Here is a 17025-nt window from a genome sequence, read left to right on the forward strand (position 1 = left end):
TGCTTTCAAGGCATATGTGAAGATAAATCGAAAATTCGCTGGCAGTGCCGAAAGTTATACTGATATTTTTAACAAGCGGTCGGGGCACGCCTGCGAGTTTTTTTTTAGAGGATGGATCCCTCGAATTTGAACCCCAAACGGGCGCATTTGTTCTTTTTTCGGTACTAAATACTGGTTTACAACTCATACAATCATCTTAAAATATTCAGAGCATATGGAGTACACCTTTGGTAATATTTGCTTGTATCTCAAGTACATAAATTATACATCTGATAAAATAATGAGGTAAAGTTTGAAAATTTGAGATTAGAAAATAAAAAAATGAACTAATCAATATATTCCAAAAATTTCATTATGATAGCGAACGTTTCAAGCGAGTAAAGCATCTCGAAGGAAAAACAAGTCGAGCGGGAATGATTCGTTCTACTAACAATAAGAGGTGTAGAAGATTGTATTGAGAAACTGTGGCTATTTAGCAACAAAAATATTAAAAGGTATGAACCATAGAAGTATTTTCAAACCATATCCCCTTTTCAATTTTGTTAATTTGATTTCAATTTCATTGTTTTTTTATTTTGTGTTTTCACGACTGCATATTCCTTATGTATCAAAAGTTCATCCGGATGATATTTTTTGCGATGCAATTATGGACACAGTATAGAGATTGTTTTGTGAGGTGATCTCTAGAAGGTTTAGCCTCTGGGGTCTCCATAAGCTACAAAATTGATTTGTATCTATAGCATTTTAAAATTTTTAAGGAACAATAAATATATTTTGCATTACATTTGGACCATTAAAGTTTGTCTTACCAGTCAGGCAGTAATGATAGTACCAGAAGCAGCTGACATTTATATTGCCTATTTTGAAGGCACGGCATTTAAGACCTTAACAGCGGGGTATATAACGAACAACAATGTACGACGATCACAAACGCCCATGCCCTGAATAGGGGTAGCTTACCCAGGCGAGACTCAAACCTGAGACCTTCGGTTTGGCAGGTGAGAAATTTACCCCGTCGGCGTCATTGAAATGTCCGAAATACCATTGCAAGACAAATCGTATCCGTATCTCCGTTGGCATGTACAAAAAATAAGGTTCCCTTCGAACCGCCTCAACGGTTTTGGATTTTAGCAACCCCACGGATAAATAAATCATGTCGGATGAAGTCGCTGATATCCACCCATGCTATACATTCCATTTGTACAAAAATCACCATACCAAGGGGTCCATATACTTGAGTAACTATAGCATTCTTTTTGCACATACTATTCCTAGTGATACAAAACATGCATGGGGTGCCGAAGCCTTCTCGAGGGTAATATAAGAATTGTGAAGGAAATGTGGACGAGAAAACGGCAAAGGATGGCCTAGGGAGAGGTATATGGAACAGGTAATGAAGGATGTATCAAGGAATAATCATGTTAGTGGTAAAAGATTTGCGGTTAGGAAAACTGAGTGGAGGGATGCGTCAAACCAACCTTCGGATTGCTGACTATTTACGATGACAAAAAGTTTACAAGCCACGTAATTTTAAGTTTTAACTACAAGCATTCAAAACTCTTACTTTTGTTTGCTTTCAGCTCATCTCGATATGTTTATTTAATTATGAATGACAAATGGATTGCAGATTTGTCTACCTTACTTAAAAACTATAAGCCCAAGATAAACGCATTTATGATAAGTATACAGTACTGATTTTCACTCGTAGGATAACGTATTTATACGTTCTTCCACTCGCCCGATGATTGTTGATGAAGGCTATGCTAACTGAATTCCACACCATAAGACCTAATTTATCGGGTACTTTTCTTATATCGATCCTCACAAGGAAGTAATTCATAATCAGAAGTTTCTTTGGAGAGAGGACTACCAAGACAAAGTGAATTCGTGTCAAGACTGTCCCCGGGCTTCTTTGCATAATCCCATCATCTTTTTGTGTAATGATATTTGGGTTCGGACGAAAATACCCTCAAAAGAAAATAGCGCCAATCGATGTGGCGAAAACGGGCGACAGGCGACTATTATTTAATTAGCGTCCACCGGCAAGGTAGCGCGGGCGGGTCGCTCACTGCCGACTTCTATAAGAGGAGCGCTTTCTTCCACGTTGACATCAGTACTTCCTTTCTTACGTTGAAAGAATTCGGTAGGTAAAGAGGAAGGATTGGTCACAGCCAGAAATATCTCTCCAATCTTCGCCAATTTGGAGAGTTACTCGATAAGTCGCCGATTCACACCACATACGAGGGACGTTTTTTTCAAGCTCGGATGGGCCATGAATAGAAGACGAAATGATTGATTAAAAATTATTTCATAGGTAAATCTTGAGTAAACTTGTGGTGTCCTTTCGACATAATCGCCTCGGCGATTGAGGATTTGGTCGTGCCTGTGGACAAGCTGTACTACACCTTCTTCATAGGATGTTGCCGCCAATGCCGTCAAAATGTTGCCTTTGCCCAGAATCTAATCGTCCGTTTGAAAACGCTTCCATCCAGTGGCGTAACAATGGGGGGGGGGGGGGGATAGATCCCCCAAAGCCTCAGAGAAATAAAAATAATATTAAAAACTATTGTCTAGTTTTGATTTTTAGGAAATTTCAACGTAACCTTTTAATGAAACCCAAATCTTAAGTGCGAAAATTACGTAAAATGTATTAGCGGGCATGTCATTTTTCCAAAATTTTCCTAAAAGGGTGGGTGGGAGGTCACCCTTCCCCATCCCCTCTCATCCCACGCCCCCCAAAGCATATTCCTAGTTACGCCACTGTTTCCATCCAAACCACATCTTCATTTCAGCGTAAAAATGGAAGTCACACAGCACTAGGTCGGCATTGAACGGCGGATGATCGAAAATGTCCCATTGAAATTACTCAAAGAGCAGTCGGGCTGCATCAGCACTAAGATGACGGGCGTTGTCATGGATCAGAACACTTCCAGAAGTCAGCATGTCTCTTCTTTTGTTTTGAATGGGAATGGGCGTAATGTTTCACATTGTTTCTACACTCTAGCCACAGTGCATAAAAAAATTCTCTTTTATCGGTATAAAGGTCAATACATGTCGATGCTGAAGACGTTTGGCGAGTTCTCTGGCTATCTCTCCGCAGTGTATACCTGGCGGGAGAATCAATTGATGTAGTGTAGTTAATGAGACTACTACTAGCCTTAAACTAACGACTTACGATCAGAAATGACTTGAGCGTGTGGTGCGGAGGACGCGCAATAGGGTGGTTTCCTATTATTTTTTTATTGCCTTAATCGAAAGATTATTACTCCTGGAGTACGTATTTCACGCTTTTAGATTTTTAAATGTCAACATCTATTTTTCGCGATTAAATGAGAAGTGAAAATTTTCAAGCGCGCGAAAACGCGACGCTCAAGTATGAATGCCGGGAAATATCTCCGTACGTCGTATTTCTGGTTCCCCCTCCCGCCCGGTGAGGTGACCTTGAGGCGAGGCTTAGCGCTGATACGTCGCAGGCTGCCAGCGGGTAGCTGGGTACCTTGCTGAAAGGTAGCGCTTGGCTTAAAAAAGGTTTATTAATACCTTATCAAACAAAGAAAACTTTCCGACCTTAGCCAGTTTAAGTAGGTGATTATTAAGACATGTTTCCCTGAGCTCTGTGCCTCATGCATGCACTGGTAACCTCAGACGATGCATAACTCCTATCCTCTCGTGTAGAAACTAGGTCCCTGTGACGTCACGTGGAGTGGCATCGCATGGGCGCCAATCTGGCCCTTTTCAAATGAGGATAAAAATGGACCATAGCCATTCGTCTAAACCGGTATTTCTAAAACGAAAGAATTTTTATATTATGAATACAGTAATGGTGGGTAACGAATCGCAATCAATACCTTTCGTTTTCTTTGATGAAGGAAATTACCCTATTGCACTACCTGCGCAGTACCCGCCTGTCGCTTGTATGGTGTTTTGCTCAGCTATCGGTGGTTGGAAAAAACGTTCCTCGTATATAAAAATATATGGTCTAAAAATTATTATTTAATTGATATAATTTTATTATCGAGCCGCTTCGTGGAGAGCTACACTGAAGGCTCAAGAGTTCTGAAGACCGCTATATTCCGTGAAAGAGCGATATTTTCCAGTTATCAGATATAAGTTGACGTTTCATTTTAATAGTCCAAATCACTCGTACATGAGTTGCGTTTGTGAGACAGAATTTAACGATTTAATTTTTTTGAAAGCCGCACGGAATCCGTCTCTTTTTAAGAGATGAGCAATTAGTTGATTGTGAGGCAACAATTTCAATGAAATGCCATTAAGTTACCGTTGAGAAAGTGAACCGTGAAATTGCCCCTCTTTTTTGCCGTCGTTGGTTGGCCGATAGTTTTAACAGAGGAGATCCAAAAAAACTATTGGACCCGCACAAAAAAGGCGATAATGAGTAAACTAAGGTATGAGTGAATACGTAACTGAGGTAGCCGAGAGAACATTATTTTTTCATAATTTTAAAGAATCTGCCAAATAAATTGATCCGATCGATGCTGATCGAACCATTGTCGATATCTACGGTTTACGTTCGAGCGAAAATCTCGACTGCTCATCCCGAGTTCCTTACCCGCACGTCTTGCGTCATTTGTTTCCCATAATCCGCCCTTGGCCTTCCCGCGTGCCCCTCAGTCGTCATTTGTCACTCCCACCGCCTCCCTCGGACCGCAGAGGCGGCCGCAGGACTCAGAACTAGAGTTGCGCTGCTTAAACTCTCCCTTTTTTCGTCCTTCATGGAGAGAGACACTCTCTCCGGTCGCGCTCCTCCGTAAATCACTCGATGCCTCATAAATCACGCGCACGACACTCGTCTCTCGTCGGGCAGCCCTCGCCTGCATTCGCGTTTCATCGAGGCGAATTTTTCGTCCTCAAAGCCGCCGCATCTCGGAGCTGACGAAAAGAATACTCATTACTCGTCATACACAAGTACGCGATTCTCAATTGAAGCTATTTGTCGCACTCATTTCCGACGGAGAACTTGCCTCTAAGGTGTTGTTTCCTTGGATACAGATCGCCCTTGCCTTTCAACACCACCTATGAATTTACCTAAAGATCGGTACCGTGAAACGGTGTTGCTTGGGATTGATTTTCAACTTTGAACTAATGTAGGACCAAGCGAAAAACATTTTAATGTCTATCATTATAAGATATCAAAAAATTGATTTTTGTATGAGCATTACCCATGGGCGGTATTTACATACTTAAAATTTTAAAAATAAAATAAAAATTTCTGATATAAGACACGGTCTCAGGCGTTATTTTGTGGAATTGCTTCATTTTAGAATAAAATAAAATAACTTTGTTTTATTCCACAATTCATTTTAAATAGCACGACCCGGGTTTCAGCATCTAATGCTATCACCTGAGGAAAATAATTTTAATACCAACACAGCTAGCAGAAAATCTTGACCAAAATTGTCTTTAAATATTGGTTATAAATTTATAACGACTAGTTATGCACAATACTTGCTCATAAGGTCCAGGAAATTGACATTTTTTGTTTAAAAAAGTGGTAAATTTTAGTACATTTTTTCTAAGTCTCTGAAGCTTAGGAAAAGCACTGTGACTTGGATTTTGTACAATCCTGCAATACCTTATCTTATATCTTAGACTTAATCACACGGTCATTTTTCACGTACAAGTCTAGTAATTATTTCAGCTATACTTTTCAATGACAGACTTAAGCCATCGTTTCCCACATCACACGGTCATTGACGTGTCCTGGATGTTCGTTTCCTTAAAGATCCCTAAAGTGCTGTATTTCACGTCCGTGTTCAGTAGGCCGGCCCTTAATTTTTATAATTGAAAAAAGTAATGTTTTCCTAGTCTTAAAATGATCCAAATGAGGTTTATATTCACGTGTTAAAATTTGGTTACTTTAAAATAACGGCAACCGGTGCCCCTAGGGCCCTCAGTACTTACTGAGGACCCTCAATTGAGTTTTTTGAGGCAGAAAAAGTACTATCCATATGTAAAACGTAGAAGTAAAATCCTTTACGACCGAATATCTGTTTGTTTTGACCTGTCTCTAAGCGTTTACGAGATATCGTTCGTCGTAATGCAATCCACCCCCCAGGGTGATACCCCGCACCACGGCGCCTCTGAGGTACGGCCCGCACCACTTACCTACTAGATACTTCCCCTACACCCCCTTCCCTCCCTTGGCAAAGACCTTGCTCCTAATGGCAAGATTTACATGCTAGTGGTACGGACTTGAACAGCTTGTTCCTCTTGTGTCATGATTAATGTTGTCAAAGCCTACCATGTGAATTTTGACCCTTCAACGCTGTCCTATGTACTAGGTACCGACTCCTTAAACCTGAATTTGTTACCACCATACGGCCGCGCATTGTTCCAGCATGCTTAGTTTCAAAGTGCTTTTTATATACAAAGTATTATAAACATGTGATGCAATTGTGTATGTGAATTATAAAGTTATGAGGGAAATGAGCAGGGCTTCCAGGGCTCCAAGAGTAATTAAAAATATTCATGGAAGAAGAAAAGAAGCAGCAAAGTCACGGGTGTAGCTCAATGTGGAGAGAGAGTAAGTTCTTGTGCATAGCGTGCAAAGGATAAGAAGTGCTTGGTTTTTTAGGATTGAAGGAGAATAATGGCGAAATAAGTAGTTTATCATGGATACACGTGGTGTAAATAGGCCAACAAGGAAAGGCATGAAATGAAGACTAAATTTATACATTGAACTGGTGGGAAAAGATAGTGAAGAAATACATGGCTCAAAGTTACCTACTGTGTGTTTTTTCTATCACCTAAGGAGTTCGAAATTTATTAGACTTAGTGCAAGAAAAACCGTTAGAAATGTGTTTCATCCATTGAACAAAACAAGAATTCCTGCTATTACGGAAATTAAGACGATTGAAATGTAAGACAAGTTACGCAACGAATGGATGAACGAGCGACGACATAAAGAGAGAGCGGGAACTACCGTGGAGATGAAGAGAAGAGAATCTTTCGTAACAAAACTTAATGATTTGTTTCACATTGAGGCAGGAGCGGTGCCATTGAGTTTTTGACATACGAGGAGGAAAGTGCAGTTAATCTTTCGGATAAATGTGCTTGGGCTGAAGAAGTAAAATCCTTAAGCGATCAAAGATGGGCACGGAATGCAGTTAATGGTGGAATAGATTTCAATAAGTTCAAGAAGAATGAAAAAATGTGATTCTCCGCTCTTCGTACTGCATCTGAACCCAACAGTGACCTTAAGTTCCGAAAAAGACTTGTTAATTACGGAAGTGTTAACCTATACATAGCGAAAGCAGTACAAAAGAGGTTTTCAAACCACTTGTGGTACCTGAGTGAGGAGTTAGTAGGCTTGTCATTCTTTGACGGATCCCTTTCTTGGCGTGAAAAGTAAAACGTGATACTCCGTATGAAGGACATGTAAGGGAAATATATGATCCACCGAAGAAGGCATTCTATAAATATAAAGACCTGATCAATGTATCTATATCAAATTTTGCCGCTTCTAATTCGAGAAAACTATTTAATGCATTGAAAATATGCACTCCATTCTTTGATTTGCTCACGCGAGAATGGGATGAACATCCTGACTACAAGAACGTTCAGTGATGGAAAACGCGGCGTCAACAAACTTGGAAAGGTGATCAGTATCGTTGCTGCCATCCCTGGAGGTGATTGCATCTGTGAATCATCATTTGAGCTGTCAATGCTGCCATCCCTGAACTTGTGCGCGAAAAATTATGATGTGAATTAGGCTCTAAAGTCTTGGCCATCTAAAAGGAAAAACGATTTCTCGTTCATTTTCTGATTTTCACCTTGAGTGGCGTCCGCTAGCCATAGAATCATATTACACATATCATGCCGCTTTTTGTGTTCTCCATGTCTCGTCACTTCTCGACGCGAGTGCCCAAGATCAAGGGCGATATTGACGAACCTTCTCTTATTCTACTACTAGCCATGATAATCACAATCATCTCGTACGAATGACTCTATTCACAATTTTCGAGTACAGGGATTAGGATTTTTTTATTTTTACTCTCCGCAGATTTTTTCAGAAACTTACATTTTATATTCTATATAACATTTAAGAGAGCCCGTAGTTATTACGTAAGAAATCGCTTGAAGAAACAGCTGTGAATTAATTATCTGCGACTACAGAGAGACAAGTTATTTACAATCCAATCCCAATATAAACGGCATATCTTGTCGCCGGTGAAAACTTTTTATTTTTTTTCTTATTGACTTGATTCGACAGTAACTACCGTAGATTCATTGATTTTTTATTCGAGAGGATACTTGTTAACTTTTGATGCTTTAATTTGCACTCAACTTATACACTGTGAATAATTATTTTGAATCGTACATAACGGCCAATAATTGGCTCAATATTCAGAGGAGGTGATCTTCATACTGAAATGAATTCTCTGAGTTTCAAATTAGACGAGGCTGATGAACTTACAACAGTTGCAGCTGCCGAAGGTAGTACTAATATGAATGTAAATTCTAAAGCTTCCATTCACAGGGAATATGCATAGCTAATTATCATATTTTCAGTATCTTTTACATGTAATAATCTCATCCTTTAGCTTCGTAAGTACGAGTGCCCAACATACACGTATTGGTCATATGATTTTGCAGTAGAAACTTATCTATTTGAAAATACCTTTCGTAATAATATTACATTTTATATTTCAATATAATGAATAATTCTTGGAAATTATAATATATCAGTACAAATTTATCGGGAAGCGATCAAAGATGGGCACGGAATGCAGTTAATGGTGGAATAGATTTCAATAAGTTCAAGAAGAATGAAAAAATGTGATTCTCCGCTCTTCGTACTGCATCTGAACCCAACAGTGACCTTAAGTTCCGAAAAAGACTTGTTAATTACGGAAGTGTTAACCTATACATAGCGAAAGCAGTACAAAAGAGGTTTTCAAACCACTTGTGGTACCTGAGTGAGGAGTTAGTAGGCTTGTCATTCTTTGACGGATCCCTTTCTTGGCGTGAAAAGTAAAACGTGATACTCCGTATGAAGGACATGTAAGGGAAATATATGATCCACCGAAGAAGGCATTCTATAAATATAAAGACCTGATCAATGTATCTATATCAAATTTTGCCGCTTCTAATTCGAGAAAACTATTTAATGCATTGAAAATATGCACTCCATTCTTTGATTTGCTCACGCGAGAATGGGATGAACATCCTGACTACAAGAACGTTCAGTGATGGAAAACGCGGCGTCAACAAACTTGGAAAGGTGATCAGTATCGTTGCTGCCATCCCTGGAGGTGATTGCATCTGTGAATCATCATTTGAGCTGTCAATGCTGCCATCCCTGAACTTGTGCGCGAAAAATTATGATGTGAATTAGGCTCTAAAGTCTTGGCCATCTAAAAGGAAAAACGATTTCTCGTTCATTTTCTGATTTTCACCTTGAGTGGCGTCCGCTAGCCATAGAATCATATTACACATATCATGCCGCTTTTTGTGTTCTCCATGTCTCGTCACTTCTCGACGCGAGTGCCCAAGATCAAGGGCGATATTGACGAACCTTCTCTTATTCTACTACTAGCCATGATAATCACAATCATCTCGTACGAATGACTCTATTCACAATTTTCGAGTACAGGGATTAGGATTTTTTTATTTTTACTCTCCGCAGATTTTTTCAGAAACTTACATTTTATATTCTATATAACATTTAAGAGAGCCCGTAGTTATTACGTAAGAAATCGCTTGAAGAAACAGCTGTGAATTAATTATCTGCGACTACAGAGAGACAAGTTATTTACAATCCAATCCCAATATAAACGGCATATCTTGTCGCCGGTGAAAACTTTTTATTTTTTTTCTTATTGACTTGATTCGACAGTAACTACCGTAGATTCATTGATTTTTTATTCGAGAGGATACTTGTTAACTTTTGATGCTTTAATTTGCACTCAACTTATACACTGTGAATAATTATTTTGAATCGTACATAACGGCCAATAATTGGCTCAATATTCAGAGGAGGTGATCTTCATACTGAAATGAATTCTCTGAGTTTCAAATTAGACGAGGCTGATGAACTTACAACAGTTGCAGCTGCCGAAGGTAGTACTAATATGAATGTAAATTCTAAAGCTTCCATTCACAGGGAATATGCATAGCTAATTATCATATTTTCAGTATCTTTTACATGTAATAATCTCATCCTTTAGCTTCGTAAGTACGAGTGCCCAACATACACGTATTGGTCATATGATTTTGCAGTAGAAACTTATCTATTTGAAAATACCTTTCGTAATAATATTACATTTTATATTTCAATATAATGAATAATTCTTGGAAATTATAATATATCAGTACAAATTTATCGGGAATAATATAGATTATATGCTTAGAGGGCATGATTATCCTAGCATACATTAATACAAGAAAGGAAAGCAAGGTGAAAACATTTTTGGTGTGAAAAAAACGTTTTTTATTCGACGTAGGAAAAAAACGTTTTTTTCCATCATTAGTTCCAAAAAAATGGTAGACCATCCCATGAGGAGACTGGTCCAGATATTTGTTTACTTTTGTCCACAGAGCAGCTCCTGTCGAATCTTTGACTCGTGTATATGCTTCCATTATAGTTCAAACCATTCTCTTTTGGTTTCCAGGGCCGCCGCACTGGTCAGGGGAGTGCCAGTCGGGGAAGAGGCAGTCTCCCATCGACATCGTGGTTCGCCACACGACTCCCGTCCGTTTCGACGGCTTCCACTTCCGTCACTTCAACCACCTGCTCAGCGGCAACAATAACGTCACGGTGCTCAACAACGGACACACAAGTAAGCAAATCGAACGCATAGTGGCATCGTGCAGTCCAAAATTGTATGATACAGAGTTCATTATTTCTGTATCGCATCTAGACTGTCGGATTGGTTTTGTCTAATTTTGCATTTCTGTGCCGTAAGTATATACTTTTAACCAAAATGTAAATGGAGGCCAACATTTTATTTATTTAGCATTAATCTAAAAATAGTCGAGGTGACCTTCACGTTGGATTTTTTCAAACAATTGAAATAAATAAAAAATAACAAGACAAAACAACATATCACGTTACCTATAACAAGACTGTATGAGGTGACAATTGAGATGACAACCTATTCCACAGAGGCAAATATGTAGGGAAGGGGAAAATAGAAGGCGGGTTAAGAGAGGAAGTCTGCTGATGGCGGTTGTGAATGCGGTAATGCTGCGTTGTCCATGGCGTTCATTTTCATTTGGCTCATTTTTTCCTCTTTCAGGTGTTCGTTTCCCCAGTGCTTTCGTTTTCATCTGGTCGTTCTAGTTCATTTTTCCGCTCGTGCTCATTTTCCCGTTTGCGTTCTTGCGGGTGTTCGAGTTCATTTGGGTATTCCTTAGAATAAAATGACTTAAGTTTTCCACAAATTACTTTTTAAGTCTGTTACTGAATTTGATTTGCAATTTGACAATGGAGGGGATGAACTTCCAACTCGACCGAGGAAGGAAACGTGTACTGATCATTTCCGGAGTAACGAAGTAATGCGTACTGACCACTAAACATTATGGAAAGACGCTCGTTTAATTTAGATGAATTTGAGCCAGTTTTGTGGAATAAGCTCACGGAGACGATTAATTCAAGTTCCTTAAAATTCGTGGTTATTCTTAGTCGGAAATTCCTATATGCCTTTTTTCAACTTGCGACGACATTTCTATGATTCCGATTTTGCAATATCCGACCAAAATTCAGTTACCACTCAACATGGAATTATGTCCCGACTCACTCTAGTCTACTGTCGGCATCAAAATGATGTGCCGCTGTACTTTGAAAATTTATATCTGCACTTCAGTGCATGATATAATAATGAATAATACGTCATTTTAAAGGAAATTTTATTCCCAATTCTAATTTATTTTTTGTTTTATGAAAAACTCAGGAATCAAGACACACAAGTGTAATAAATGACAATCACCGCACCGTAAAATTAGCCGTTTTGTCAACTTCATGAACTTTGTAACTCAACCTAGGGAAAACCACTACGTCTACAACATTCATCTTCCACAATAAGTTGAAAACATTAATGCGGTTAATAAAATAGCTTTTGCGTATTTTTAGAATGCATCTTTTGTTGTAAAATAACGAAAATGTTTGAACTCTATCTAGTCCTACAGTTTACCCCGAAAGAATAAATAAAATTAATAGAAACACTTCTTAATTTATTTGAAATTTTCTATGATCCATAATATACAAAAATATTGATATTTGTGAATGTTAGTAACTTCTATTAACGTCATGTTGCCAAATGGGGCAGCGCTGGGCCATTTTCGGTTACCAGGAAGCAAAGTTTCGCGCGCAAGACGTGGCAAAGCAGCATTCATTCGCTCCGGCGTATTTTTTTAATGCCCATATATAATCTATATACTACATAAAAATCATGTATTTTCGGATCATTTAAAAATTGCAAATAAATCAAGAAATGTTTCTATTAATTTTATTTATTCTTTCGGGGTAAACTGTGGTGAAGTCCAGTAGAACTTTTCCAGTTATTTAGTAATTCATTAAAAAAAGCATCTTGTGATAGTGGAAGCCGGCTGAGATAAATATTATTTTACTAAAAGTCGAGAATACGCCCGTCTGTGAGTCGCTATGGAAGTTTAGCGAAGTTGTCATTCATTGAGTACACCCTGGGGGGGGGGGGGGGGACGTCGGGGGCTGTGCCAGCACTAATCTGCCATTGAATGGGAGGAGTGAGGACTAAGAAGGGGCCCGACGTGAAACCAAGAATAAACCCTGCTGGCAACATGCTCTCAACTCGCGCACTCGTGTTCTTACCGGCCGAGCTCCGATTTATTCCGTTGATTATCTCACCCGCACAGCTCGAGTGAGTTTTTCTCTCCATCTCATTTTTTCCAGAGCACCTGCCCACGCGGATTGATGAATTGGTAAAGAAGTATTTAATAATTTTTTTCCAGCACAATAAATAACAAATCTACGCGAAGACATTATTTTATCCACCAAATAATTACTGGAACAACAAGAGTTTATTGAAAAATCTTATAAACTTGGTTCAATTTTTAAGAGACAATATCTCAGGATACCCCTTACGAAATTTCAAATGTTTAGTCTTCCAAAAAAAAATATTTTTATTTAGTTCTGAGGTCAAATTCGTGATCAGCAAACTCGAAAACCTACAGACACTCTACTTTGCTTTCGATAGGGGATCGTTTTATTCGATAGGGTTTGGAAAGATGTTATCGGTTCATTCGATTGGGGATAATGTCAGGGGTAGCGATTGGGATAGCTTTAGGGATAGGGATATGGTTAGGGTTATGGATAGGGATGGGGTTAGGAATTGGAACATCTTTTAGTTTTTTACCCCGAGAAAATTATGTTTTTACTCCTCAAGATCACTTCTCGAATAAATATTTTTGACATTATAATTCGTAGGAAATTACCGAAGGGAAATATGAAAATACTCTCTCTCTCTTTCTTGATGCTGAGGAAAACTATCCTGGGTCGTGGTACGGAATATTTTTCTTAGATTATTGGTTGACATAGATTATTGATTGACCCTCGTGAACAAAACATCGGAACAAAAAGTATGACTGGGTAACGACGAAAAACACCATTGTTTATATTTTCAATGCCCAGTAATGCTATTTTTTGTTGGCTATGTTTAGGCTATAATTTTTGTTCGAAGGAAGCCTTTGCTCAATGCCGCACAGTGGTCCAAAACGCTGAATGGTGCGCCATGATAACATATCGAAACCAAAGTAGACCATTAGTTGGTTTTGGAGTTCTCTGATTACGAATTCGGAACTTCATAAAAGCCAAATATTTTCCAGCACTAATAATATTAGTTATGTTTGGGGAATCCTGAAATCTTTTTTTTAGAAAGCTTACCCTATTTATATGATTTTATACACTCTTATTATTCCAAAAAATGAAGCTTGATGATTATTTTGCATGATATTTTTTATTTCCTGAAATTAAGATAATAGTAATGTATAATAAAACTCCTTGTTACAAGTTACTTGCAATGCCTAACGAAAGCTATAGAATAAGCAGGAGCAGGGTTGGAGGTTGCCTTCATATACCAAGCATATCTTTCGCGTCTTCCAACTTCTGCTCTGTGTCGAACGTGATTTTTATCTCTTAAACTTTGGATAATAGCATAAATAAGTTGTTCTTTTTGAAAAGAAGACGTAAGTAAAACTGGTAGGCACATTTTCCCAACTGATTACATTTCAGTCTCGGTAGTATATTTCTCGCTTTATCGCAAAATGTAAAATTAACAAACGAAATAAACGTGTTTTTAAAATTAAATTTTACAATTAGCCTGCTTATCTCTTTTGTGTCCAGTTCATAGAACTCGTAATTATAGAATTAGTAATAGTAGTATATAGCCCTCTGAAGTGTAGCCTTACCTACTTATCTGCGCACTGCACGAAAAACAGAGATTTGTATGACAACAACTATCGAGCACGTACGATAGGGAGTACTTTTGTTAAATATGCTTAACTTTGATGCAAATAATAAAGCTCTTGATGTTATCGAACTCATATGTGCCACATTGATAGTTTTTATCGAACTGCATTTATCAAACTGTTTTGGTGAAAGTTACAGAAATATACAATCTTCCGTAAGAACCCAAAGGTTCAATGAATTTCATAGGAAACAAGTATTTCTAGCTGAAATTTTTTGAGTGTAGTAATACGCTTGTAGTTTCGAGTGCGCTGACTTTAGTACTGGCCTGTGCCGACTAGTGAAATCCCACGCAACTGTTACATAACCATTTATTTATTTATTTTCATCTCCCCGAAAACAGCCCTACTGGGCCTTTACATCGGAGGGTTTACAACAATTAACATAGGGAAACCGCAAGCAACCCAAGCCCTGGTAACTCACCCAGGCGGGATTCGAACCCGCGACCTTCAGTGTGGTAGGCGAGGGCTGTACCCCGTCACCACCGTGGCCGGCAAGTAGCAACCATCTGAAGTAGCATGGATTTTCGAAATTCAACTTGCCCGTCAAATTGTTTGGAAAGAAATTTCATTTTTGGGTCAATTCCGTATTTACGGGTTCTCTGGACCATGGTGGGCCATTGCTATAATTCTATAATCACGTTATCGTGTATATTATTCCCCAATTCTCCGACCGAGACGGACGGGAAGGATGGGCTGTATTCCTCGGATCTCTATGATTGGACACAAGAGAGACGAAGATCATATGGAAACAAATTCGATTATTATCGATGGCTCGTTTTTAACCTTGAAAACACTGCACGCGATGATTTTCCCCGCGTGACTTTGGAATTTGCCGCATGCCAAACAGCTTCTCTCGAGTTAACTGAGATTTATTGTACTCAATAACTATCGATTTTGGCCGGCTGTGAGTTCCGAAGGCACGTGATTCGAATGAAAATGTCTACCTTATTTCGCTGCCTCAGATCACGACTCAAGGACCATCCGAAAAAATTCATCATTGAATCCTTTATTCAATCGTTGACGATGACTTTATTGAAGGAATAGTGACTCACATCCTTCATTCAATCTGTTTAGGAGGAATGATTTCCATTTTATTGGATCTGTAACTAATTAACATAGCCCAAATTATTGTAATAAATTCTACGTTAATTCATTTAAATAAATTTATATGCATTTTATATGAGTTCACGATATGGTCATCCCGTAATATGCCTATGTTGTTTGCACAATTATGTGAAATATAGGTGCACTGAATAATTACATTAGTCGAGTGAATTATCGTTAATATGAGATAAAACTTGCACAAAAATGTCACACTTTTTGGGGAATGTTTAATAAAAAATGGTTAATTGTGAGTTAAATAAAGTCTTTATGAAACAATATTTGATCCAAATAGCATATTAACTGTCGGCGGAAATAAATTTATTGGCCTCGTAAAAATGAACTATGGTTGAAAGAATCAACCAAAAGTCTCTTCACATCTGGGCCACTCGTACAGTGTAAAGCTACCAATGCTCCAAAAATTATTTTTCAACAACCAGTGACTCTTGAAGTAAGGAAATGGGTGCAGATTTAATTTGGTCTGATTCGGTAGAATTGAGCGGTAATTAAACATCAGGTGGATTTCATCTTTTAAATCATTATTATGTCACTCGGCTTTATTAGTAGGTGTATTTATAGCCCTGTTATATTTCAATTCTGATTCAAATGAATTGTCATGAGAAAAAATTCCTCTGGACCGGGAATTAAACCGCGGATCTTCCGCTTTCCGCGTCTCTGCGCAAACCACAACACTATCCAGGTTCCTAACTTCGGTAATTGTACCGAGGCTGGTGGTACTAGACGTGGTGGTACTCAACTGGTTGTTAAGCTTTAGTGAGGAAAAAAATTATTTCGATTAAAATGGAAAAGCGAGTTTTAATAGTCAATGATCGAGAAAATCGAGATCAAGCCATGATATTCGAGTTTCGATCCAAACTCAAATTTTGAACTTCGACCTTAACCATTCTGCTTGATCACAGCAGCGTCACTACCAACCTATGATAACGTCATCCACCCCATGTGAAAGACTTATCTAATGCCGGTAAAATTGGAAAGGCACTTCCTCTATCTCCAAGAAACGGTGTGGTGTGGATGTGGGAGTCCAAATGCATGCTGCATGCTGCATGCTGGTGATTGATCACCCCCTGCCAAACACCCTAGAGGTGACTCGCAGGGTATTATGTAGATGTAGATGAAGAAAGCATCTCAATCAGTTGATCTTTCTTGAAAATTTTAGTGGAGCTGAATGGTTCGAAGCGGTCTTCCGAAAACTTTAATATGCGTGCATTTATAAAATTTTACTACTAATAAGTCAATCGTGTTTTCTGAGTACATTTTTTGTTTTTTTCTAATGCTGAAATATATGTTTCGAGTGTTTTTTGAATGAATTTTAATCATATTTTGTACTAAACTAACTGTATTTCAAAGAAAAAACCCGTCGATTTTTTCGATTAATCAATCTCTTGGTTCAACTTTCGATTTTTGTTGAAAATTCGACCTTTCCATTTCGATTAAAAA

The 17025-nt window shown here is 38.4% G+C and overlaps 1 protein-coding gene across 1 annotated transcript in view; it reads left to right on the forward strand.

Annotated features, from left to right (window-relative positions):
- Nucleotides 1-17025, forward strand: part of LOC124157594 (putative carbonic anhydrase 3) — a 114276-nt gene that overhangs the window by 85738 nt on the left and 11513 nt on the right. The window contains exon 3 of the mRNA XM_046532448.1: nt 10635-10802. Within this exon, the coding sequence (XP_046388404.1) occupies nt 10635-10802 (168 nt within the window). The remainder of the gene's footprint in view (nt 1-10634; nt 10803-17025) is intronic.

This window comes from Ischnura elegans, chromosome 1, assembly GCF_921293095.1.
Source record: "Ischnura elegans chromosome 1, ioIscEleg1.1, whole genome shotgun sequence".
In the NCBI taxonomy this organism is placed as follows: Eukaryota; Metazoa; Arthropoda; class Insecta; order Odonata; family Coenagrionidae; genus Ischnura; species Ischnura elegans.